The sequence below is a fragment of the Ovis aries genome, chromosome 11, assembly GCF_016772045.2.
Source record: "Ovis aries strain OAR_USU_Benz2616 breed Rambouillet chromosome 11, ARS-UI_Ramb_v3.0, whole genome shotgun sequence".
NCBI classification, from domain to species: Eukaryota; Metazoa; Chordata; class Mammalia; order Artiodactyla; family Bovidae; genus Ovis; species Ovis aries.
In genome coordinates, this window is record NC_056064.1 from 26,686,941 (window position 1) to 26,711,420 (window position 24,480).

Genomic DNA, 24,480 nt, shown 5'->3' on the forward strand with positions numbered 1-24,480 from the left:
GAGACACAAAATACAAGTCTGAAGGTCACTTCCTCAGGAGCTTCAGTGCCCTGGGGTCTCTAAGTGTTTCCCAGGTTCCAAGTTCTTTCAGGATCCTTTAAAGAACAATATGTACAAAATAAAGGGGGAAATATCACAAAGTGATGCTAACCACTGGCAGTGTCTGTCTGGTTCTGGGGTCTTGGGATCAAAATGACCCCTCTCAGTTATACTATGACCACTGCCCTCACTAGAAAAGGTACAAAAAACTCAGTGAAAAATTATGTTCTTCAAACACCACTATTTCCCTGAATAATGTCTATAGACCTGTTTTTCACCAGTGCTGCTGCTGCTAAGTCGCTTCAGTCGTGTCTGACTCAGCGACCCCATGGACTGCAGCCCTCCAGGCTCCTCCGTCCCTGGGATTCTCCAGGCCAGAGTACTGGAGTTGGGGTGCCATTGCCTTCTCCGTTTCACCAGTGAGGTATACAAAATTTTTCTTTGGAAGGTATATAATCTATTCATATCTTTAAAATCTTGGACTCTATCATGTTCAAACTTTCCGTTTTCTCGCTTACCGTAAGGAAGAAAACTGACATTTCTGTGCACTTATTGCCTTCTCCAGCACACTTGGCAGGGCCACTCACCTTAACAGTTTGTTCATTGAGTCCGCTTCCCCTGGACTTTTCCTAACGCCCATATTTTTCCTGGATTTGGTATCCAAAACTCTTCAGTATTCCATGTTTGGTAACAAAACGTTACTTAAGGATTTCCAAAGCCAAGAACTCTCAGCAATTTTAAAGCGTTCTAGCCACGACAACACGCCTGGTCTTGGGAAGGGGTTGCCATCTCCTTTTACCGTGTCAGAGTGTCTATTTCAAACGGTATGGATGAGTAGAGAGGAGACAGAGGCGTTCTCTCGGTGTAAATCTATCTCAATTACCATTTTCCCAGCGCAGAACACCACTCAAGACTAAGGTATCTGAGACCAAAATGACATAATCCTCGGCTGCTGACAGCCCATCGCCAAGTTTACCTGGAGCTCCGCCAGAGATAAACGCTGTTCCAAGACCGGGCTACCCATTCTTCCTTGTCACGTGACTCGACGAACTTGGTCACGTGACACCCTGGCTCCTCCCATTCCAAACTAGAGAGGGGGTAGCCAAGAAACCGGAGGACTTTGCTCCTACAAAACTCGCGCCCCAGTTATTGATCCATATTGGTCAATAATGGACTCTAATTTGAGAAACACCGCCCTTCCCCTCGGAAGTCCAGAGAGGACCCGGAGGCTCCAGCGTTCTCCGCCTGGTGCCCCCCCCGGCCCGATGGTTGAGCCCGGAGGCCACGCCCCCTCGTTCTCCCTCCCTACTCTACGTCCTCCGCAGCTCGAGCCCTGAAGTCCAGCTCCCTTTTCCCAGCTCCTAGGGCCTTCCTCTCACCGATATCCTATCTGGCCCATATCTAGGCGATTCCCAACTCCTTTCTTCATGGCGTCGCTTCTGTGCTGTGGGCCCAAGCTGGCCGCCTGCGGCATCGTCCTCAGCGCCTGGGGAGTGATCATGTTGGTGAGGGGACTGCCGGGCGACTACCGGAGAGGAGAGGGCCTGAGGGGCTCAGTGTCGGAGGGCTGGAAGGCTAGGAGACTCCAGGCCTTGAAAAGCAGCAAACAGGCTGGGGGGGTGGGGGGTGGTTGATTAGCCTCTGGAGAATAAGACAGAACTGGATTGAGAAATGAGGATTTGGAGGGGAGAGGGGAAGCTGGAGGTTGGAATGGGAGCCGGGGCTGGTAAATCTGGAGTACCCTCAAGGTAAGAGGAAGGAGATCTAAGTTCTTGAGAGATCCTTGAGCTGAATGGAGGGCAGTGGGGAGAGGGACCGCTTGTTCCCGAAATGGATAGCTAGGCCTTATTTCCTCAGGACTCTACCCGCTGTACTAAAGGGAGAAATAATATGGAGAAGTGCCGATTCCCTCTACCCCCCTCTTCGCCCTGTCCCGTGATAATGACGCCTCCAGAGAGGAGGATAATCAGGGTTCCTGGGTTGTTCACTATTCCTGCCCTTGCCCCAACCACGTCTTCTCTGTGTCACCATTCAAGCTCTATTCCAGGTGACCGGAGTCCAGATCCGGGAACAACCATCCCTAATCCCAGCTCATTCTGTAATTCCCAGACCCAGATGTTGTGGCAACATTCGAAGTGGGAGGAGTTCAGGCAGCGACCAGGTCAGTTGCCTGAGTTAAAACAACCTACTCTTTCTCTTTTTTCAGATAATGCTCGGAATCTTTTTCAATGTCCATTCTGCTGTGTTAATTGAAGACGTCCCCTTCACGGAGAAAGATTTTGAGTAAGTGGAGAGGCAGGGGATGTGGTCAGAATTGGGGGCGGAGAATCGCAGGAGGCTAGACGCTTGGGCCGCGGTGGCTGGGAAACGGTGCTCTCTCTAGCACCCGGGAACAGTCTTGGGAGTCAGACTTCAGAGACCATCCTAAACCCACCGCTTTAAATGTGGCTGTTAAGAATTTTACTGGTGCTCGCTTCGGCAGCACATATACTAAAATTGGAACGATACAGAGAAGATTAGCATGGCCCCTGCGCAAGGATGACACGCAAATTCGTGAAGCGTTCCATATTTTTTGAGGATGCTCATAACACCTCCTTTATAGGGCTGTTATGAAAAATAAATCAGTTAATTCATAGAAAAAAAAAAAAGAATTTTACTGGATTTCTCTGTGCCTCCGTCCACCCCTGCAAAGTGGATGCTATAACAGAACTCTCCCCCAAAGGGTTATGAAGATTGAATAAGATAATACACATTAAAGCGTTTAGAAGGGTACAGGGCACATAGTAAGTGTTCCGTAAATGTGTGCTGTTAATGTTTCTGATATTTCTCTGCCTAATCCCCACCCCTAGGAATGGCCCCCAGAACATATACAACCTTTACGAGCAAGTCAGCTACAACTGTTTCATCGCGGCGGGCCTTTACCTCCTCCTCGGAGGCTTCTCTTTCTGTCAAGTTCGGCTCAATAAGCGCAAGGAATACATGGTGCGCTAGAGCACAGTGGCGCTCCCCCTCTCCAGCCCCCTCCTCTATTTAAAGACTCTCCCCAGGTCACAGCCCCCCGCCTCCCATTCTGGTGCCCTCTGCGGACTAGGTTTTCTTGGCGAGAGACTCAATCCCTTGTTCTCCAACCTCTGGCGCCCGGCTTCTGTGGAGGGAGGTTGGGGTTGGCCGTTCCCTGTCCCTCCGGCCCTCTCGCCTCGTCCCGTTCCACAATAAAGAGAAACTGCTCTCTTAAGACTTGTGTGTGTGTCTGGGTTAGGAGGCGGGTACCCGGGCTAGAGGTCGGTCTCCAAATAGGGAATCCCGACCCCTAGACGGAAGTGGAGTGAAACCGGGCCGGAAGTGAGGCGGTGTCTTCCACTCTCCTTCCCGCGCGCTGAGGCGGCCTGAGTAACCGCGGCTGGTGAGGCGGTGAGCGCCCGAACTGGAGCCAATCAGCTGCGGGAAGGGGCGGGACTTCCTGCGCGGGGGCTGGAGCCGTTGCACCGCCTCGCTCTTCGCGGTCCCGGCTCCGAGGTAGCGGCGGCGGCGGCGTCTCCGTGAGGAGGCGCGCGGGGCCATGACGTCAGCGTCCACAAAGGTTCGACCTCCCTCGCGGACAGCGCTCCCTGGCGGCCACGGGAGGGCGGGCCCCCCAGTTGGCTCGCGGCTCTTCCGTCCCGGGCGGGGGGCGGGCGGGAGTCCAACCTGGGGTGGGGCTAGGGGCTCCGGGCGGGACGGCGCGGGGCTGTGCGCCGGCCCCCCGTAACGCTGCCCCGCCCCCAGGTCGGAGAGATCTTCTCCGCGGCGGGCGCCGCCTTCACGAAGCTCGGAGAGCTGACGATGCAGCTGCATCCCGTGGCCGATTCTTCCCCCGCGGGGTACGTGAGCCCGGGCTGGGGACCTGGACGCTGAGATCAGACGCTGGGACTCGATCACAGACACCGACACTCTCTAGGGCAGGGACAGATGTTAGTTTCCCTTCGTGCCTGGCACAGCGCAGAGTAGATCTTAATAAATGATTATTGAATGAATGAATGACAGATAAACCACAGACTGAGGCTCGTAATCTGGACTCATTTTACAATTCTGTCCTGCTGCGCATTGGCAGAGCATAGACCATCACCACTACCCATTCACCCCAAATCATGTGGGATTCCATCAGATTGCAACAGATTGTGTTTAGGGGGTCTGTTGGTAAGACACCCCCCCACTTGTTGAATTAGTTTCAGTGGGCTGTTTACAGTAGCTGTTTCACGTTGATGGGGGAGCCGTTTTCTTCTAAGGTTGTTGCATTATCGTTTGGATGGGGGTCCTCAGGGTTCCCACAGGGCCTTAAGAATTTTTTTGCTTTTTTTGTTTGTTTTTTAAAGAGGACCTCTTTATGGAAGGGGCCCCGGACATTGCAGGGAGGAGGCTGGTTGCTGTGGAATGCGTAGCCTGTGGGCTGGCTCCACATCCCTCCTCTTCCCACTTTCGCTATTCCCCTCTCCCCTTCTGACAGTGCCAAGTGGACGGAGACGGAGATAGAGATGCTGAGGGCTGCTGTGAAGCGATTTGGGGACGATCTTAATCACATCAGCTGTGTCATCAAGGAACGGACAGTGTGAGGGAGGGCTGGCTGGCAGAGAAAGGGCGGGTGGGCAGCTTTCTTCCTCCATACCCATTTGTTCCATCTTCCTCAAACTCCCTTCCAGCTCAACATCTTTCCTACTCTGTGAGTCCCTTGAGAACTGAAAGAATAAAAGAATTGTCACAATTGGTCAGAAGTTACTAAAATGCTGTGGTCATCAGGACCTTACATGAATTTAATTTTAGGTTACCCAGTAGTTTAAGATACCCAATAGTTGAATTTGCTAATAGGAATTCCCTGGTTATTTATACAGATCTTTTGAACACTCCTGTGGTGTTTCCAGGGATATTATGATCCTGAACTAGTCGATCAGGATCTGTTAATAAGTTTCAATCTACCTGTAGGTCACCCAGGCTTACCTGGTAGTCTTCCACGTCCATACATCTCTCCCAAAAGAGAATTAGGGGGTGGGCCTTTCCCACTCCTCAGTTGAGGGACTCCACTCTTCACGCTCCATTTGCCCTCATTGGCTGCAAAGCTTCCAGGAAAACAAGAACCCTAGCAAAGGTCGTTGAGGCCCTCACCTGGATTCCTATGAAGGGGCTCCCCAGTGTTCCTTCAGAGTGGCCCATCTCCCCTGCCCCCACCCCCTTATTCTCTCAGCCTTTTTTATGACTCCCTTCCTAACTTGCTCTCTCGTCTCTTTAGGGCTCAAATAAAGGCCACTGTGAAACGAAAGGTATATGAAGATTCTGGTATCCCCCTTCCAGCCGATTCACCCAAGAAAGGGCCCAAGAAGGTGGCATCTGGTGTATTGTCGCCTCCTTCAACTGCTCCTCCACCAAGCAGCTCCAGTGTCCCTGAGGCCGGGGGTCCCCCCATAAAGAAACAGAAGGCTGGTGAGGGCTGTGGAGTTGCTGCCTGGGGATTAGATGTCCCATCCGCGGTTCAGTGAGAGAGTTGGGCTTTGGTCAGAGGACAGATCTCTTTTCCTCTCCCAGTGAAGGTTCCAGAAACTGGCTGGGGTGGGGAAGGGAGGGAAGGAGAAGTTGAAACTTTGGGAAGTGGGTGGGGTGGGGGGAGAACCATCAGGGAACCTAGAACCTAGCTTGTGCCCCCCTCCCAGATGTGACACTCAGTGCTCTGAACGACTCGGACGCCAACAGTGACCTGGTGGATATTGAGGGGCTAGGAGAAACTCCTCCAGCCAAGAAACTCAACTTCGACCAGGGTAGGAGTCCTCTTCCTCCCACAACAGCTGAAGGGATGGGGGATGGTAGGGAGGGTCTCAGCAGGAGCCCCCTCCTGTGAACTGGGGAAGAGAAAGTTCCCTGCTATGCATGCAGGGGTCAGGTCTGTAAGGAGCCAGGTGCTCTGGGGAAGCGGGAGTCCTACTTGGGACTCGCTCCATCTCGGCCCATTTTACTTCCTGTTCCAGACAGCCTGACCCTGGATTCTGGCCTTCTCTTGACCTCCGCTGATCCTCCTCTGCTCTCATGCTGAGCCTTCCACCTCTGACCCCTCTCACTGTTCACCCTGGACCTGTGGATCGCTTGGGACTCTGAGCAAGGCCTGCATGTGACAGGGTGGAAAGGCTGCCAGGGGCAGCCCACCTTGCTGTTCCCGTATGAGCATCTGCACCCCAACCCCTGGGTCCCCCCCCGCAACTGATGGACGTTTTTATACAGAAAACAATAAAGATCTCCCTCTCAGCCTGGTGCTTTCCGCCTGACATTACGGGAGTATGGGGGACACTTCTCTCTCAGCTTAGCCTCCGGGGCTCAGCCCCTCCTCGGCAGCTCTCACCACCCTGCCTGGAGCAGCACAGCCAATATTGGCAGGCTCTCTTCCCAGTACCAACATTTCTGTGCTGCTAGAGCCAGGGGAGCTGGGCGTGGGCAACAAAGACTCCACTTTGCTCTCTGGAGGCAGCATGTACTCTGGGGTCTCTGGCAGCCAGTTCTCCTGAGACTGCCCTGGGGACTTCAGAAGGGCAGCTTCCAGGGCTTTCACACCTCCCATTCCCCGCCCCACCCCACCCCACCTCCCACCTCACCAGAAGGCCCCAGATGTTTTCTGTGTCGCTTCTCCAGGGTGGCCTCCTGGGCCAAGCCTCAGCGGCGCCTCCCCCACCCTCGCTCTAACACCACAGTGTGGTTTGGACGTGGCCACAGTGCCGTACAAACCACAGTGTGCTGCTGGGGCGGGAGCAGGACTGGGGTGGGTTGAGAGAAAGGGAGCACAAGACAGTGCTGTGAAGACCCCACCACCACCAAGGGTGGGGAGATAGAGAAGGCTGAAAGGCAAACATGGCCCCAAGAAGGGTTGGGGAAAGCAAGAAACTAGAGCTAGGAGCTGAGCAGGCCACTGAAGGGAGAGGGGCCTATGGGGTGAGCTTACAGTGTAGTAAGACTGGAACCATCTTCCCTGTAGGAACTCTGCTCAAGGGATCCCCAGTGTGTGGGGAGGTGGGATCTGAGGAAATAGGGAATGACTGTAGGGGACCAACAGACTGCCTCTCGACTCAGCAAGGGCAGGGACCCAAGGCTTCCTGTGTCCGTTCCTCCCCTCCCTGGGTCAGAACCCAAGAGAAAGCAAGGAAAGACAGAAGGCCAAGGACAGCAGTGTTGGGAGTTGGCAGTCCAGAGGTGGTGGGGCCGGAAGATGGTTGGGAGAGGGGGGCCGGAAGTCGCCCTGGGCCCTGGGCCTGCCACAAGATGGAGGCCCAAGGCAGGAAATGGAGGCCAGGGGGAAAGGGGAGCAGCAGGGCCCAAGAAGAGGGCCTTCTGGACCTGGGGGCCAGGTATTCAACCCTCAGGACTGTCCCCATTCCTCATGGCCCCCCAGGACCCAAGTCCCACCCCCCACGACAACCCCTACCAGCCTATTCACCAGGCCCAGGAAGGCGGGCCCACCCCAGAAAGCCACGTTTAAGCTGACAAACATGCCTCTCCCCACCCCCACCCTAGGCCTTCCCTCAGCCTTTTTCTCCTGTCCAGGACTTGATTTTTAAAAAACACCCCCCAGAAAGCAAAATCCAAGGGCCAAAATCCCTTCCGCAAATCAAAATAATATCCTCTAAAACCCAAAAGTTATCCTCCCTTTACCACCCCCCCTTCCGACACACCCCCCAAAACTCTTAGCAATCAAAAAGATCTAAGATGGTGGTGTAAGCAGTATTTTTAGGCCCCGGGGGATGCCAGACCCCCTCAGACGAGACCCCTATCTGTCCCACATCAAATTCTGCCAAAGCTTCCTGCTCCTCACACCCCCCTCCATAACCCCAAAACTGAACAGCTGCCCCCAGCTCCCATCCTCGGCAGAGCCTTTGTGGGGATGGATGAAACAAATCAAACACTATACTAACGGCTGGGGATGTTGGGGGGCCCTCTGGTCTCAGTCTTTGGTTTCCATCTGGGGGACTACAGTTTGGGGGTGTAAGAGAAAGCCTCTTCAATCATCCCCCCAATTTCAAGACTGACAAAGCCCAACCCCACCCGAGCACGCACCTCCAAACCTCCCCCCCAACCGCCATGTCTCTCCTGAAAACAGGGGACACTTTCCTCCCCACTTACCTCAGCTACTCTCCCCTGAGATCCTGGTCCCCTATTTTGAAGGGAACAAAATTTGGGGTGCATCCCTCACATTTGGGGTGCAGGAGAAAGGAGCCGCCCCAGTCGCATCGCTGGCCTCCTTCCTCTCGGCTGGCTCAGGGAGTGGGGAGTGCCCTAGGGAGGGGGGACCCCCACAAGAGAGCACAGGAGGGGGTTCCTCCACTTCCAGTCAGAATTGGGGACACCCCCCCCCAAACCCGTCCCAGCCCATCCGTCTCCAACTCGGCGGGAGAGGCAGCTGCAGTGCCCCAGTCAGATTCCCCCAACACTACATTCCTCACCCCATCTAGAGGGGTCCCGGGGCCCCCAAAAAATCCCAAAAAAATCTAGGATGTTGGCAGGACGGTCCTGGACTAGCTCCCCAAATTTGGGGTCCTCAGATCCCCCCGTTTTTTCAGGAAAATTCCGTCTTTCACCTGCCTCCCGCCAGCCCTGCTCTGTCCCGATGCCAATTTTGGAAGTCACTCCCTCCTTCCTCCTCCCGTCTCTCCAGGCCCCCCCGCTCGGGGGCTAGGGTCCAGGACACCTGGCTTCCAGGCCGGGGGAGGGGGGCACTCCTCGAAGGGCTAGGGGCCAGGAGGTCAAGCTCATAGCCCCAGTCTTAGGGAAGCAGGAAAGCCCGATCCTCCCTTCCCCTCCCCCCTGGCTGGTCTCCGTGGTGGTTTAGGAAAGCCTGGAGGATTGGAATCTGCCATTGCTGTTGCACAGGCAGTTTTTTTTTCCTTGGGTTGGGGGGGTGGGCGGTGGGAGGGAGAGAGGGGAGGAGAGCCGAAGAGAGCAGGGACCGGGGTGTGCAGAGCTGGCCTGGCTTACCCCCCAGCCCCTGCTGCCGTGGGGAACCCCCCCTCATCTCACCCACACTCCCAGTCCTCTGTCTGCTTTCTGTTTGGGGCTCTTATCCTAGAAAATCAGGGTACAGATTCACCTCCTCGTACCTCATCACCACCTCTCCTTGCCACAATTTCAACAGCACTGCCCTAGTCAGGAGTGTCCACTTGACCACAAGATACCCCACTTCCCCCCACTTTTCCCTAAGTCAAGGTGTGTGCCCTTAATAAATTGGGGTTCAGAATCTGAAACCACCTTTTCTCCCTCAGATCTATCCAGGCCACATAAAAATAAGAGGAGATACACTCCCTTTCCAAATTTCTTCCATCAAATCTTGGGCATATTTGGAGGTTCACTAAAAAGACTTCTAGACTCTAGGGTGAGAGAGAGCTAAAAGCAAAGGATATCCCAAACCATTATCATAGTCCAAATTAAGTGAACCCTAAAATCAATCTCACGTCATGATCCACCACTCAGCTTCAACAGATGCACCAAAGAGTGGCAAAACACCCCAAAATAAGGACACCCCAAAGCTTTAGTCTCCTACCCTCAGCCCTCACCTTGTTTCCCCCTGGAAAAAGCCTCCTGGCTCTCATGCATACATAGAAATATCCCCCTCCTCAAAGTAAGCTTGCACAACATTCAAATATAAAGCCTTGCTCCCCGGCAAGGACCCACAATCACAAAAGGCCTTCAAACTTGCTCCCAGGTTCCTATTATGTTCCACCTCAAGCTAATAAAAAACCCAAATTGAATTTCATGTCGCCCCAAATATAATCTGAACCTCAACATTTATCTGGTACCCCATCAGACTGTACCCTAAAAGCACCATGATTACTGTACTTGAAATCAGATTGTCCACATACACCAATGACTATGAATCCCCTACACCAAATTTTCATCCATCTCCAAAGAACACCTAGCTGATTGTGGGTGTAAGAATCCCCAGAACTAATATAGCTTCAAAATCAGCTCCATGAAAGTGTTAGTCACTCAGTCATGCCCAACTCTTTGCAATCCCATGGACTAAAACCCACCAGGCTCCTCTGTCCATGGGATTTTCCAGCCAAGGATACTGGAGTGGGTTGCTATTTCCTTCTCCATGGGATCTTCCCAACCCAGGGATTGAACCTAGGTCTTCTACATTGCAGGCAGATTCTTTATTGACGGAGCCACCAGGAAGCCCAATGTAGCTTCAAAATCAGCTCCATACCTCAGACTTATTACTGGCCCTCAACCCTGAATCAGCCCTCAGGGCCGAGAATGATGAGTAACTCAACACCCCACATCTGACAGATAGACCAGATAACATTAAAGTAACTCCGCCCTGATACCAAAGGAGCGGCGGGTCTAACTCTCACCTCCAACTGGGCAGAGACCAAAGTAACCCTCATTTGCAGAAGCCACCATACCATCTTGAATCCCTAGTTCCCCATTCCCAATGTCTCAGCAGTTCTTTCCTGCACCCAAACAAAGACATCCTCAGTTCTGAAGAGGAGGGCCCCATGTCTTTATATGCAGCTCCACGGATTATGGCCAGTCATTACTGGGCAACTGTAGACGTTCCTGAGCCCAAATGCAAGTCCTGCTTGGCAGCTAGACTCAGCTCTGTTATCCAAATAAACCTCCTCTCCCCAAACAAAATACGAGGGTGTGACCCGTGCCTATCTCCCAGATCAGGGACTTAAATTGGGGTTATCAGCCCCTTCTGCCCTCTCTCCCTTGTTACCCTGAGACCCTCGCTTTCCTCTTCTGTCTGTTCAGTGCATCTAACTTTTACATTCAGTTCAGTTCAGTCGCTCAGTCGTGTCCGACTCTTTGCGACCCCATGAATTACAGCACGCCAGGCCTCCCTGTCCATCAGCAACTCCCGGAGTTTACTCAAACTCATGTCCATCGACTCGGTGATGCCATCCAGCCATTACATTAATGTTTACTAAAAAAAAAAAAAAATCACCTCTAAATACAGATAATAGCATCGAGGTTAATAAAAAAATCCTGGGCTCCCATGGCTCAGACCCTCGGCTCTTTGTCCCATTCATTTTCCTGGTTCCCAAAGCCCGCGGATTTCTCACCCCAGGCAGGAACCCCAGGTTCAGAGGGAAGTCACTTCTGTCGCCTAACTCTCCCTCCCTCCGCCCAACCCTAGTCCCCTGGACAAAGTAAATGCGAGCAAAGAGGGGGAGAATGACCGCCCAAACCTAATCCATCCTGCGCCCCCGGCTGAATGGACCCCCAGCCGAGTGGAGACGAAGGGCGCGGCGAGGCTAGTGCTCTTCTGCCCCCTCGTGGAAGGAGCTGAACATTGCCGAGCTTCGCCTGCTTGCCGCGCTGGACCGCGGCGTCCCGCCAGCCTCTAAGCGTCGCCGACGGGCGGGTGCTCAAGGCCCTAAAGAGCTGGGACTGGGGGAGGGTGAGCGGGCTTTGGGCGGGAATCTGCCTCTCTGGATCCCTAAAAGGATTCAGAAGAGCATCGGGAGCGAAAACTTCGGACCCTAGGTCTCTTGAGCGTCTCTCGGCCGCCACCCGGGGCTTTCCCCACCTCCTCGAGGGGAAGCAGCTGGCGGAGCCGTCCGGTCGCAGGACAATGGAAGGAAACGAACTAGAAATCATATCCGCCCCCTCCCTATCGCGCCCGGTCAGAGCCCCTCTTTGCAGGCCCCGCTAGAGGAGCCTGTTGAATGACCACACCCTCCCTGTCTGAGACCCCACGGGAGCCCACTGTCTCCTCCCCAAACCCGGTGTTTCTTTGGGCTCCCCTCAATCTCCCTTAATACCGTACATTGCAGGGGCGGGGGTCTGCTGTATTCACTCCTGTAACAGGCTCCTTTCTAAAGCCAACACATCAATTTTCGCTGTCCCGGGTCCCCCGACGACCAAAGTCACCCAACGACTTATTCACCCAAGTTTCCCATCTCAACATCCCCAACCTCCTCCCCAATACCAATGTCCCACCCTCGGTTCCACTTTCAGTGGCCCAAGACCCCTTACGTTACGACCACCCAAGCGTTTCCGAGGTCCCGCCCTGGAGCCGGAGACCCCGCCCCGGGTTCGCCATCTGGAGAGCGAGGGAGGAAGGAAGGATACAGACCCAGGCGTTCACCCCACCTCCACCCCCGCCCCCGACATCCCGGCCAGATAAAGGAGCCGAGGCCAAGAGGGGAGAGAGACCCCGCCCCCTTGAGAAGAGAAGCAGAAGCCCCTGCAGGACGGGGGTAAGAACCAGAGACTGAGGGAGGCAGACTCCTGGGTCCCTTAAGAGGGTCGGGGCTTGTTGATGGTAGGAAGACCGAGGCCCAGAAATTGGGCTAAACTAGGGATCCAGGACTAGAGAGTGGAATTTCGTGGTTCGGGGAAGGGAGCTTGGATTGGGATATGGAGGGATGAGGACCACACGTCGTCTGAGGTCTCCAGGCAGGATCGTACACCTGAGACCAGGCGCGCGGTGAGGCAGAGGGGAAATGGGGATACTGGAAGGGCATTGGGAGTCTAAGTAAGGGCGCTGTGGACTGGATTCCCAACGCTTGCCATCGACGCAGCGGTGTGGGACACTTCAACTCGCCTCAAGCGCTGTGGAATCTTAGAGGAGGAAATCGGACGATACTGAGGTTGAGGGCTGACAGAACGAGATGAATTAAGTAAAACTGCGTGAGCCGGGGCCGGGGGCTTTCTCCTGCACCTCAGGAGGAAGAAGCAAACTGCGGAAGGGAAACCGTCTTGGGACGACAAGGATCCCTGAGCCCTTTCCTTGGCACCCGCAGGCCTCCGTCGCTATGGGTTCCACCGCTACCCCGGAGGGAGCGCTGGGCTATGTCCGCGAGTTTACTCGCCACTCCTCCGACGTGCTCGGCAACCTAAATGAGCTGCGCCTGCGCGGGATCCTCACTGACGTCACGCTGCTGGTTGGCGGGCAACCCCTTCGAGCTCACAAGGCAGTTCTTATTGCCTGCAGGTTCGAGGGGTGGCTCAAGGAGTGGGGTGGGACCAAATGGAAAAGGGGGCGGAGCTATAAGGTCTCTGGGAGGACCCGGAAGCCAAGCCTTCCACAAACAGGAGGCGGAGCGACAGGGAATTGAGGGCGGGGTGAGAGTTAGGGAGGCGGGGCTTCGTGTAGGGGCGGGGCTTTCGACGGGGTCGAGTTCCCCCTTGGTTCCCCAGCCCCTAACTCGACATATCTTCCCTCCCTCCAGTGGCTTCTTCTATTCAATTTTCCGAGGCCGTGCAGGAGTAGGGGTAGACATGCTCTCCCTGCCCGGGGGCCCCGAAGCCGGAGGCTTCGCTCCCCTTCTGGACTTCATGTACACTTCGCGCCTACGTCTCTCTCCCGCCACCGCACCAGCAGTCCTCGCGGCCGCCACCTACTTGCAGATGGAGCATGTGGTCCAGGCATGCCACCGCTTCATCCAGGCCAGGTGAGGGAGCCCCAACTTGGTGTTCCTCGTGGGTGAAATGGCATCCCAGGTGTCAAGGGCAGAGGCCAAGATTAGGAAACAGCACTAATGTCCATCGCACTTTTTCTCAGCTATGAACCTCTGGGCATATCTCTGCGGCCCCTGGAGGCAGAACCCCCCACGCCACCAACGGCCCCTCCACCAGGCAGTCCCAGGCGCTCGGAGGGGCACCCTGACCCACCTACTGAGTCTCGCAGCTGCAGTCAAGGGCCCCCCAGTCCACACAGCCCAGACCCCAAGGCCTGCAACTGGAAAAAATACAAGTTCATCATACTGAACTCTCAGGCCTCCCAAGCAGGGAGTCTGGCCGGGGAGAGTTCTGGTCAACTTTGCTCCCAGCTCCCCAGTGGAGATGAGGCTTCCAGCAGCAGCAGCAGCAGCAGTGAAGAAGGACCCATTTCCAGTCCCCAGAGCAGGTACAGAAACTGGAAACCACCCCACCCCACCCCACCCCCAGAATTTATAGCAGTAGCCTCAGCTCAAGAGGCACAACCATTGGGCTTGGATGATCAGTAACAGGAAGTGACAGAATGGGCTTCACCTTAGGGAGCTGGCCAGAGGCCAGGCTTACTTAGTGAGGTGGGCCCTTGGCAATACAACTGGATAGGGTACATTGGTCAATACCCCATCATATGATGTCTCCTAACCATTTTTCTGGGCCTTGACATCTGCCTAGGCTTTCTCCAACTGCTGCCACTGTGCAGTTCAAATGTGGGGCTCCAGTCAATACCCCTCATCGGCTCACACCCCAGGCTCCAGAGACCACTGGGTCACCTTCTGGGAGGGCTCATCCACCACCAGGTAAGAGCCTCTCCTTCTACCCCCTTGGCTTTTCTCCTGTGGCTACTCAAGGCCAGTTGGGGCCAAAAGACCGCAGGGAAGGCCTAGTCCATTTTCAAATTAGAATCACCTAGAGAGCTTCTTTAAATCCCACTGCCCACGTCACACCCCATGGATCAGAATGTCTGCAAGTGGAATCCAGGCATCAGTATTTTTTTAAAGCTTCCTATAAGCAGCAGTGTTTGGCAACTTCTGGCGTGTTCCCATCAAGGGCTGAGTGGTCAGCCCAGAGCTGGCAAAGCCTCTCTGGCAAGCTGTCATCCAGGCTGGTGCAAGAGAGAAGAGAGGGGGTACTTCCCTGGTGGTCCAGTGGCTAAAACTTCATGCTCCCAATGCAGAGAGTCTGGGTTCAATCCCTGGTCAAAGAACTAGATCCCACATGCCTCCACTAAGACTGATGCAGCCAAAGAAATAAATATTGTTAAATAAAAAAAATAAGAGAGAGTGAGAGAGAAAGAGAAACAGAAACTTCCACCCATAAGTAGGGGCCTCCACCTCCTACCACCACTATTGGAGTGATTAGCAGAATACTCTCAAATTATAAAGACATAGAGACAGATCCTGGCTTGTCCTCCCAAATAACCATGTGACCCAGAGCAGGTCAAATGAGCTTCAGCAGCCTTAACAGTAAATTGGAGGCAAAACGAAACCAAACCTGCTACCCTGTGGTCTGAGAATTCACTGGTATTATTGTCATGACTCACCCGGTCCCCAGGAGGTGAATTTTTCAGCTGCCAGAACTGTGAGGCTGTGGCTGGGTGCTCATCGGGGCTGGACCCCGTGGCTTCTGGGGATGAGGACAAGCCCTACAAGTGTCAGCTCTGCCGGTCTTCCTTCCGCTATAAGGGCAACCTGGCCAGTCACCGCACGGTGCACACAGGTAGGGGAGGAGCAGGGAGAGGACCCTGGCCTTGGTGCCCACTGCTATTCTCCTTGACCTCCCTTCCTCCCCGCCTCCAGGGGAAAAGCCCTACCACTGCTCCATCTGCGGAGCCCGCTTTAACCGGCCGGCTAACCTGAAAACGCATAGCCGCATCCATTCGGGAGAGAAGCCCTATAAGTGCGACACATGCGGCTCGCGCTTTGTACAGGTACGACAGTTTCAGAGCCTGATCGCAGGCAAATTTGCGAGAGGGCGAGGTGGGCCGAATGGGGAGGGTTCCGTCCCTTCCAGGGGCGCGGCCTGAGATTCCCTCCTTCCCCAGGTAGCGCATCTGCGCGCGCACGTGCTGATCCATACCGGGGAGAAGCCCTATCCTTGCCCCACCTGCGGGACTCGCTTCCGCCATCTACAGACCCTGAAGAGTCACGTTCGCATCCATACCGGAGAGAAGCCTTACCACGTGAGTCCCCGACCTGGCCTAGCCCAAAGCCTTGGAATTACCTCCTGTTTACCGACGAGCGGGGCTCTGAAAGGAGCGGGCCTGGAGGCTTTAGATCGAGGCTAGGTGGGCGGTGTCCTTGTAAGAAACGGGTGGGGCCGAGGTAGGGGTGGCAGGTATGGAAGTTAGGCTCCTGGACTGGGCGTAGTCCTGGAGAGGACGTGACAGGTGGAAAGACGCTTTGCTGAAGGGGGCCTCCTAGGCCTTCCCCAGAGGATTTGGGAGGATGTGGGGACTCAAGGGGCTTCCCTATATCTCCCAGAGCTTCTCTCAGGTGGAGCGCTGGGCGGTTCTCCCTCGCTCAACATCTGAAAGGTGGTCGTGGGTGGGGAAGAGACCTGACCCGGCTGTCATCCTACAGTGCGACCCCTGCGGTCTGCATTTCCGGCACAAGAGTCAACTTCGGCTACATCTGCGCCAGAAACACGGAGCTGCTACCAACACCAAAGTGCACTACCACATTCTAGGGAGGCCCTAGCCGAGTGCCGCCCCGGCCCCACTCCCTTCCCGGAAGACGGAAAGCTGCGGCTCACGCCTGGGTTCGCTGCCAGGCTTGGGCGTGGGGGTGTGCGAGGCCCCTGGATATCAGCGACGGCCACCACCTTTAATTTCTCACTGTGGGGAGCAGGGGTGGGAGATCCTGGCCTGATCTGCCTCTGTTTTGCTGGTCAAAACCTCTTCCCCGCAATCGATATTGTTTCTGAGCAGAGAACAAGCTAGGAGCTGGAGGAGCGGAGAGACTGGAAGCCTGATTTCCTTAAGGAATCAGGCCTCCACCTGCAGCCCCCGTCTCATTTGATTTATCTGTAAATATAATTTATTGAGGCTTCTGGGTGGCACCAGGGCCTTCATACTATTGCATTTACCATGTCCCTCTTCTACAAGTGTGATCAAAAGTGACCTGAAACTCGGAATGAGAGGTCACAGCTCTGCTGGCAGAGATTAGCACTTGGCTGCCTCCTTTGGCTTGAGTGTTTTATATTATTATTGTCTTAACTTTTATCTTTAGAATTGTTCTTTTCCCACTTGCTTGTTGGTTTGTTTAAAATGGAGAAAAGGGTTCCCTGTGCCCTGCCCCTTCAATTCTAGGTCTGGAACCTTTATTTGTTCTAAGGCAACTCTCGGAACATGTGGGTTTGTGGAATTGGGTCAGGAACCCTCTCGAATGTTCTGAATATTGTAGGTTTTCTAGCAGGCTAGCACTGGATATAGACTTTTTCTGTCCTTCAAGGAAACTATGATGAAGTGGGGGTAATATATACCTCCTGGAGGCAGTGAGTGTGGGGCCTTTGTCAGTCCTGGAAGTTGGGGGATGACTTGAGAGACTTTCTCTTAGGCCCCTGACTGTCCTATTAGTCTGGCCACCTAGGTTTGGCTCCATGGTAGTTTTGGCTATCTGATAGAACTCACCCAGGAGCTTGAGTTGAGCCCACAATCCTCCCATTAGGGTCTGTTCTTACACGAAGTTGCTCCCTCTATGCAGGAGAGATCTGCAGTTCCATATCAAAAATGATGCAATCTTTTCTGAGTCTGCCCAGTCTCTAAGAATGCAGTGACCTAGGGGAGAAGTATCTTGAGTTAAGACTATGACCTTTCCTTTACTGCAGAGCCATCTGGGTTAGAATGTTCCTTGGGGGTTCTACATGAGATGACCTCTTCTTCTTTTAGTAGATATTTGGACATCTTCTGGCAAGTGTCCAGATTTCAGAGATTTCTTTGCCTCTAGAAGTCACAGGTGCTTGGTAACTTTCTGACCTTAGAAAAGCTGAGTCTGTGACCTGGTCTTCCTGTCACTACATTGCTGTCTGGAACCAGTGAAAGCACTAGAACCTTCCACAGGGACAGAAAAGGGGCTGAGTTCCATTATGGATTTGCTGTAGTTGGGATTAAAGCTTTAAAAGACTGACTGATGGACCATCTAGTTGACCAAGTACCCCATAGGATTAAGAAGGTTGTTTGAGGGACATAGTCTCTGGTGTAGGCCAAGTAGGTAGAAAGTTAGAAATGGATTGCCTCTTAACTGTGTGGAGTGTCTAGAATGTTAGATGATACTCTGAAATATTACAGTCCTGCCCCTGTTGCTCTGGGGCCTGTTGGTTTAGGGACATGGGGTAGAGGGTAAGAAGCACTTTGAATTTGTGGGATGGAGCTTCCTCAAGACAGGTCAGTCCTAGTGGCTGTCACTTGGGGACTGGTTAGAAAGCTACTCTTTTTCCTCTTTCCCTCTTAACCTCAGTGCAGAATTGAAGGAGGGAGGGAAAGCAGAGGAAAGAGTTGAGAAGAAACTATATATATATATATTTTTTTAAGCAGATTGGATGGGCAGGTGGAGAGTGCCAAGGGGTGGAGATGTTAGATCTTGCAAGATCAGAATCATGGAATAAAGAAGCCTCTCTGTGCTGCCTGTTGTGTCCTGGGTTCTTGCCTGTGGTGATCTGGGGACTGGGGAAAGATGGTTCTTCCTCATGGATACCATCTTGGATTCTGTGCCCATCCCACTGTCCCATCCATTTTAAGTGGCCCTTGTTCTCCCCTTCCCTGCCCTTGCCTTCCGGCTCATTGTGTAGGAACCAGTGACTTCATGAAGTCTCTCCGGAGCCACCTGCATCCTGCTGCTCTGAAGTCACTTCCTGCCTGAGATGTGGAGGTAGCAGGGAGAAACCAGGAAGCCACAAATAATACCAAGATGCTGGGGGATGCATCTGTGCAGGGGAACTTGATGCTTGGGACACCCCCTAGCACCACGGAAAATGGTTAGGACTTGGGTCCCCTAAGGACAACAGATGCTAGAGGTGGCGGTGAGAAGACCATGTGTTTAGAGCCAGTGTGCCAGTGCTACCCGTCCCCCAGCAGCGATGTCTTGGAATCCATCCAGTGCCTAGTACTCGATTCTCTTCCACCCTTTCTCTTGTCCTGTGTGTCTTGGTGCACAGCTTTGTTCTGCCCAGAGGGTGAAGGGTCACCAATTCTGATAAATTACCTCCCTCTTGGACTTAAATTCCTCATCTGTGAAATAAGTCCATTAACATGGAAGGAATAATTTCCTTCCAACATTTATAGTTTGTGGTTGTGTGTCTCAGTCTTTTAAAACCCGTGACATGGATTAGATGTTTTTTAAGCACAAAACAAACTAAAGGAAACCTCCCTTCCCTTCCCTCTATGGGCTTATCCCCTGTTTAAAATAAGACTTGCTAATATTACTTATCTCCTGCTTCATGTGCATGCTAAGTCACTTCAATCATGTCTGACTCTTTGTGACCCTATGGACTATAACCCACCAGACTCCTCTGTCCACAGGAGAGATTCTGGGATTCTCCAGGAAAGAATACTGGAGTAGACTGCCATGCCCTCCTCCAGGGGATCTTCCTGACCCAGAGATCTAACCCACATCTCTAACATCTCCTGCACTGGCAGGCAAGTTCTTTACCACTAATGCCACCTGGGAAGCCCAAGGCATTTTAGTGTATAGATTTTCTAATTCAACCCCCTGACAACCTAAAAGTAGGAACTATTACTAGCCTCAGTTTACAAGTAGGGAGACCAACTGAGAGATTCAGTATCTTGGCCAAGTTAATAAGTGATGAAGCCAGGATTGGAACTACAATTTGATTCTACAGACTGTGCTCTTAACTATTATGTTATATAGCCACACCAACTTCTACATCTTTGATATAGTCCCTACCGGTCAAAGTTCTGACTCCACTTACAAAAAAAGAGGAGAGAGAGAGAAAGAAAAAAAACTTTTTGGGTATGACTATTTTTATTTCCCACATACAAAAAAGTATAAGGCTCAATATGCTTTTTAAAATTACACAGCCGTCCTCCCCACCCCAGCCCCACTTGTCTGACCCCTTGAGCTCAGATTTCAAAGTCAGTGTTTTAAGGAGCTTGAAGCCAAATCATTAGTGCTACGTAAGGCTGGAGGAACTGGGTACTGGTTGGGAAGAAAGGGCTGATTGTACCAGTGGTCATGGCTTGTCTCTTTTAGTCTATCCCATCATGGGATCGAAAAATGTGGTTCAGTTCAGTTCAGTCGCTCAGTCGTGTCCGGCTCTTTGCGACCCCATGAATCGCACCACGCCAGGCCTGCCTGTCCATCACCAACTCTCGGAATTCACTCAGACTCACGTCCATCGAGTCAGTGATGCCATTCAGCCGTCTCATCCTCTGTCGTCCCCTTCTCCTCCTGCCCCCAGTAGGAAGTGGTTGTTACCAGAGGGCAGAGGGAAAGTTTCCAGCCCCACTGAAGACGGGTGCTGGTGGGGCTCTGAGTGAGTTCACAGATGCACTTCCTCTGCCCAGTTATTTTTGGTCTCTGTGACCTGTAGGTTTCCTGTTAGTGGGAACAGAAGAGACAGGAACAAGTTCCCATTACAGAAATATATGCCAGGAATCCAACAGCCCATTCTCCTCTTTCCTTGGCCTCTGAACCCTCTCCATCCAGGCATCTAGATTTAATCTTATCTCATAATCGCTCTACGCCCCCTACCCCCGCCCAGCGTTTCAACTCCTGGACCCCTTATTAAATATGTTTTCCTCTCCTGAACCAGCTTATCCACCACCAACCCCCACGGACTCCTTACGTGCACACTCCTTAGCCCACTCTGCAGCCCCACATGGGGTTTGGGGTTCTAAACTCCGCCCTGCCCCTCTGGCTCCGCCCCCTGCTAAGGAGTCCCGAGTCCTTATTGGTGAGCTTCGGACAGGGATGCAGACCCTGGCTGGCCAGGTGTAACACTTTCAGTGATAAGATGGATAATCCACCTGGAGACGGGCGCACCTCAGGGGTGGGGCCCAGTTCAGCCCCCTCCCCAGTCTGTCCCGCCCAGGCCTCGACTCCAGATTTGAAGCCAGCGGAGCCACGCCCCCCGGCGCTTAACGTGGGGGCCAGCTCGGGCCTAGTCTCCCCATTATAATCGCCCCTACTAGGGGAGAAGCGCAGGCGTCTCACGCAGCCTCTCTGCAGCTTTCAAGCCCTCGTTGGTACTTTCCTCTCTGCCACCCTCGCCTCTCCGGCGCGGCCCCGAGCTGTCCGGCTGGGTGGGTGGGCAGAGGTGGAACGACCCGAGCTCCGCTCCCGAAGGGGCTTAAAGAGGCAGACCTGTTACCACCCAGATGGCTTATAGGGCCGAGCCCCCCGACGGGGGCTGGGGATGGATGGTGGTGCTCTCAGCGTTCTTCCAGTCGGCGCTGGTGTTCGGGGTGCTCCGTTCCTTCGGCGTCTTCTTTGTGGAATTTGTGGCGGCGTTTGAAGAGCCGGCCGCGCGAGTCTCCTGGATCGCCTCCATAGGAATCGCGGTGCAGCAGTTCGGGAGTGAGTGCTGCGCCTAGGTCCGGAGTCCTGTGTCCCTCGACCCTCGGAAGGGAGTGGGGGATGCGGGGACAGTAAAGGACTTGGGGAGGGGAAGCGGTGCTGGAGAAGGACGCCTGAGATTTTCTCTCAGAAATCTTCCTCTTCTCCAGGTCCAGTGGGCAGTGTGCTGAGCACGAAGTTCGGTCCCAGGCCTGTGGTGATGACCGGGGGTATCCTGGCTGCACTGGGGATGCTGCTCGCCTCCTTTGCTACCTCCTTGACCCACCTGTACCTGAGTATTGGGTTGCTCTCAGGTGAGACCCTGAGCAGGGCCAGTGAGTCACAACCTGAGTCTTTTTGGCCTCAGGATTTTACCTTCTTCCTGCTCCTTCCTAAAGACACGGGAATCTCTCAGAGAAAGTTTTAGCTAGCACCTCTGCCTGGAAGGGAATTCTTAACAGAGGTAACTAAAGTGATAAACAGGTTAGGGGAAATCAGGAAATTCAAAGATTCAAGGCAAGAACTGGTGGAACTGGAATGTAAAGGAATGAATTACTGTAAAGTTGTGTAAGATACTGTGGCCGTAAAATAAACATCATGATGCTATTTACAGATGCGGAAAGTCTTTAAAGCTTATGCAATTTGGCAAATGAAGTTCACACAGCCAGCAATGGTAGAGCCCAGGTCTAACTGCAAAGTTCTGTGGTAGTGACTTTACAAACAGTGTCTCTAAGCTTCCAGAGTCTGCTAAGTTATATTACCTCCATTTTGCAGATGAGATTGAAGTCAGGAGGTTAAGGTACACAAGGTCATACAGCTAGAAAGTATCGAACCAGGGTTGTGATTTAGGCCTGTGCTCCACTTTGTTGCTGGGCAGTGTTGGGATGACTGGGTGTTTGAATTCCTTAAGGGGTCCTCAACCCCCACTTCTTCCTTTTTGACAGGATCTGGCTGGGCCTTGACCTTCACTCCAACCCTGGCCTGCCTGTCCCGTTACTTCTCTCGCCGGCGATCCCTGGCCACCGGGCTGGCACTGACGGGCGTGGGCCTCTCCTCCTTTGCTTTTGCCCCACTCTTCCAATGGCTGCTCAACCACTATGCCTGGCGGGGGGCCCTACTGCTGGTGTCCGCCCTCTCCCTTCACTTAGTGGCCTGCGGTGCTCTTCTCCGTCCACTCTCCCTGGCTGAGGACCCTGTCGTGGGTGGCCCTGGGGCCCAGATCACCTCCCTCCTGTGTCACGGCCCCTTCCTTCGTTACACCATTGCCATCACCCTGATCAACACTGGCTACTTCATTCCCTACGTGCACCTGGTGGCCCATCTTCGGGACCTGGGTTGGGACCCACTGCCCGCTGCCTTCCTCCTCTCGGTGGCGGCTATTTCTGACCTCGTGGGGCGTGTGGCTTCTGGGTGGCTAGGCGATGCTGTCCCAGGGCCTGTGGCAAGACTCCTGATGCTCTGGACCACCCTGACTGGGGTGATACTGGCCCTGTACCCTGTGGCTGAGGTGCCCACTGGCTTGGTGGCCCTGACTGTGGCCTATGGCTTCACATCGGGGGCCCTGACCCCAGTGGCCTTCTCCGTGCTGCCTGAACTGGTGGGGACTGGAAAGATATACTGTGGCCTGGGACTGGTACAGATGGTAGAAAGCATCGGGGGGCTTCTGGGGGCTCCTCTGTCAGGTAAGGGGAATAGGATTTCCAGGTGGGCCATGGCTGCTGTGTTTTACCATGCGGGGGGTGGAGGGGAGGGGAATTGACATAGCATATGTTAATACTGCCCTCTGCCATGGAAGATACACAGCCCATATAGTCAATCACAGCAGCCTTGAAACAGGTCTGGGGAAAAGAAACTGGGGCTTTGGAAAGATTAAGAGGACCTCTGAGGCACCCTTGGCAGTGTACCTACAGCTGGGGTTTTCAGAGGATTCCGCCAGACATAGCATGCTAGTGCCTGTCTTTTCCCTTGGCCCACTGGGCCCCAGGCCAGGGGCCTGAGCCCTCTGGTCAAAGTTCCCCACACTTCAGAAGCCAGAACCTTCAGACCCTTAATGTTTTCCTCTAACTATTAACTGAAGGCATGGAAGATAAAGAAAGGCACAGGTATGGCTGACTCAATCTGTATCCCCAAATCTGGGGATGCCCTAAACTGGCTAGTTTGGCAGTCCTTTCTGAAGGCAGGAAGGTGGTTGAAGTGACATTTTGAGGGCCCTTGGGAAACCAGAGTTCTCACGCTCACCCAGTCTGAACTCTTCCAAGATGATGGGTTAAGGATCATTTTCATCCCTCTACCCCAAAATGTGTCAGAGTCATCAGTCCCAGGAAACAAATCACCCATGTGTATTCTTTTTCTCTTTTGAACCTAGGCTACCTCCGGGATGTGACAGGCAACTACACAGCTTCTTTTGTGGTGGCTGGGGCCTTCCTTCTGGCAGGAAGTGGAGTTCTCATCACTTTGCCCCACTTCTTCTGCTTCTCAGCTCCTACCTCCAAGCCCCAGGACCTTGTAACAGAGGCACTGGATACCAAAGTCCCCCTGCCTGAGGAGGGGCTGGGAGAGGATTGAACTCCAAGAAGGGGCAGACAGACCCACAAAACAAGAGGTTGGTGGCTCCAGGTCTTCTCCTGCCCCATCTTGGCACCCAGAGAACCACAATGCCTTAAGCATCTTGATCTGCACCCCCTCCCTGCCCCTCAGAGCAGGCGTGGGGCTCCTGCAATGTGTGTGCCAACCCTTTGTATTTTCTCGAGGATTCTTGTCTCTTGTTTGCTCCCACAACTTTTTCTGAAGGATCCAGGAGTTCAGCCTGCTCCACTGAGCTGTGAATCAACTGTGGAAAATCAAAGGCCAAGATACTTCTCATAGTTTTTTTACATGTGATCTCTAATGTTGCCCTCCTTGGAAAAGATCTGTCTTTGGGATAAAACTGAATAAGAAAACTGGACAAAACTCAGAACCTCAGAAAGTGCTTGGGCCCATAAGCCTGAGTGGGCTGAATAGGGTCAGACTGGGGAGTGGAGGGGAGGTATCCAGGACCTCTGGTGACCCAGAGCATTTAATCCTGGAGTCTGCTCTCTGGACTACAGTTTCTCCCACTTGCCCACAGACTTCCCTCTTTCCCACTCTCCCCTGTAACTTAGAAATTAAGAAAATGGTGTGAGATGTAGGGGAGGGGTGCTAGTTTGGAAGGGAGAGATAAAGCTAAGAGAGAAGTCTGAGATGCTTGTATTTTCCTCAGGCCAGTAAAGGGGGACTGAAATGCAGAAAGACTTATCTGGGAAATGAGGATGGGGCAGCTAGCACTCATGAGCACCCCTCTGCCTCCAACAAACCTGAAGCAGACAGACAGGGAGTGCCTCAAAGGTTTCCTGTTATAATGGCAAAGAGAAATGGACTGACAGGATAAACACCCCGCCTGGCATGGCTTAGGGGGATCCTGTTCCCATCAACCAGCTTCTTTGGATATCTTAAGCAGACTGTT

The 24,480-nt window shown here is 53.5% G+C and overlaps 5 protein-coding genes, 1 long non-coding RNA gene and 1 other non-coding gene across 34 annotated transcripts in view; 5 read left to right on the forward strand and 2 right to left on the reverse strand.

Moving 5' to 3' along the window:
* Positions 1-1,071, reverse strand: part of LOC105607815 (DNA-directed RNA polymerase III subunit RPC6-like) — a 128,962-nt gene extending 127,891 nt beyond the window's left edge. For 11 of the 22 annotated variants that reach the window (XR_009595533.1, XR_009595535.1, XR_009595543.1 and 8 more), the window contains exon 1: positions 1,016-1,071. The gene's annotated coding sequence lies outside the window, so the exon portion shown is untranslated. Of the gene's footprint in view, positions 1-626 lie in introns of all 22 variants that reach the window. The other 11 variants (XR_009595536.1, XR_009595538.1, XR_009595542.1 and 8 more) reach the window with 1 other exon arrangement.
* Positions 1,072-1,353: 282 nt separating this feature from the next.
* RNASEK (ribonuclease K) lies at positions 1,354-3,274 on the forward strand. Its single transcript, XM_004012621.4, has 3 exons — positions 1,354-1,544; positions 2,246-2,322; positions 2,889-3,274. Exons 1-3 carry the CDS (start codon positions 1,467-1,469, stop codon positions 3,028-3,030), a joined length of 297 nt encoding a protein of 98 aa, XP_004012670.1. The 5' UTR covers positions 1,354-1,466; the 3' UTR covers positions 3,031-3,274.
* On the forward strand, positions 2,506-2,612 carry LOC114117139 (U6 spliceosomal RNA). The gene has a single exon (XR_003590923.1). It is a non-coding gene; the product is annotated as a U6 spliceosomal RNA (small nuclear RNA).
* Positions 3,275-3,534: 260 nt separating the features above from the next.
* On the forward strand, positions 3,535-6,303 carry C11H17orf49 (chromosome 11 C17orf49 homolog). Of its 4 annotated transcripts, none has more exons than XM_015098605.3 (6): positions 3,535-3,619; positions 3,805-3,899; positions 4,523-4,624; positions 5,300-5,490; positions 5,718-5,822; positions 6,030-6,303. In XM_015098605.3, exons 1-6 carry the CDS (start codon positions 3,599-3,601, stop codon positions 6,092-6,094), a joined length of 579 nt encoding a protein of 192 aa, XP_014954091.2. In that variant the 5' UTR covers positions 3,535-3,598; the 3' UTR covers positions 6,095-6,303. The 4 variants fall into 4 exon arrangements, with proteins under 4 accessions (XP_014954091.2, XP_014954092.2, XP_014954093.2 ...); XM_015098606.3 differs by having other exon boundaries at positions 6,034-6,303; XM_015098607.3 differs by lacking the exon at positions 4,523-4,624.
* Positions 4,567-7,723, reverse strand: LOC132657407 (uncharacterized). Its single transcript, XR_009595549.1, has 2 exons — positions 5,011-7,723; positions 4,567-4,751 (listed from the first exon to the last, which is right to left on the reverse strand). It is a non-coding gene; the product is annotated as an uncharacterized LOC132657407 (long non-coding RNA).
* A 4,474-nt stretch (positions 7,724-12,197) lies between these two features.
* On the forward strand, positions 12,198-18,110 carry BCL6B (BCL6B transcription repressor). 4 transcript variants are annotated; one of them, XM_042255633.1, is made up of 9 exons: positions 12,198-12,248; positions 12,795-12,985; positions 13,224-13,445; positions 13,556-13,900; positions 14,161-14,285; positions 15,040-15,204; positions 15,285-15,415; positions 15,530-15,667; positions 15,969-18,110. In XM_042255633.1, the coding sequence occupies exons 2-9, from the start codon at positions 12,807-12,809 to the stop codon at positions 16,182-16,184; spliced, it is 1,521 nt and encodes a 506-aa protein (XP_042111567.1). In that variant the 5' UTR covers positions 12,198-12,248; positions 12,795-12,806; the 3' UTR covers positions 16,185-18,110. The 4 variants fall into 4 exon arrangements, with proteins under 4 accessions (XP_042111567.1, XP_004012672.1, XP_060251366.1 ...); XM_004012623.5 differs by having other exon boundaries at positions 16,068-18,110; XM_060395383.1 differs by lacking the exon at positions 15,040-15,204.
* A 2,296-nt stretch (positions 18,111-20,406) lies between these two features.
* Positions 20,407-23,948, forward strand: SLC16A13 (solute carrier family 16 member 13). Its single transcript, XM_004012625.6, has 4 exons — positions 20,407-21,020; positions 21,170-21,313; positions 21,944-22,681; positions 23,365-23,948. The coding sequence occupies exons 1-4, from the start codon at positions 20,822-20,824 to the stop codon at positions 23,562-23,564; spliced, it is 1,281 nt and encodes a 426-aa protein (XP_004012674.3). The 5' UTR covers positions 20,407-20,821; the 3' UTR covers positions 23,565-23,948.
* Positions 23,949-24,480: the final 532 nt, after the last annotated feature.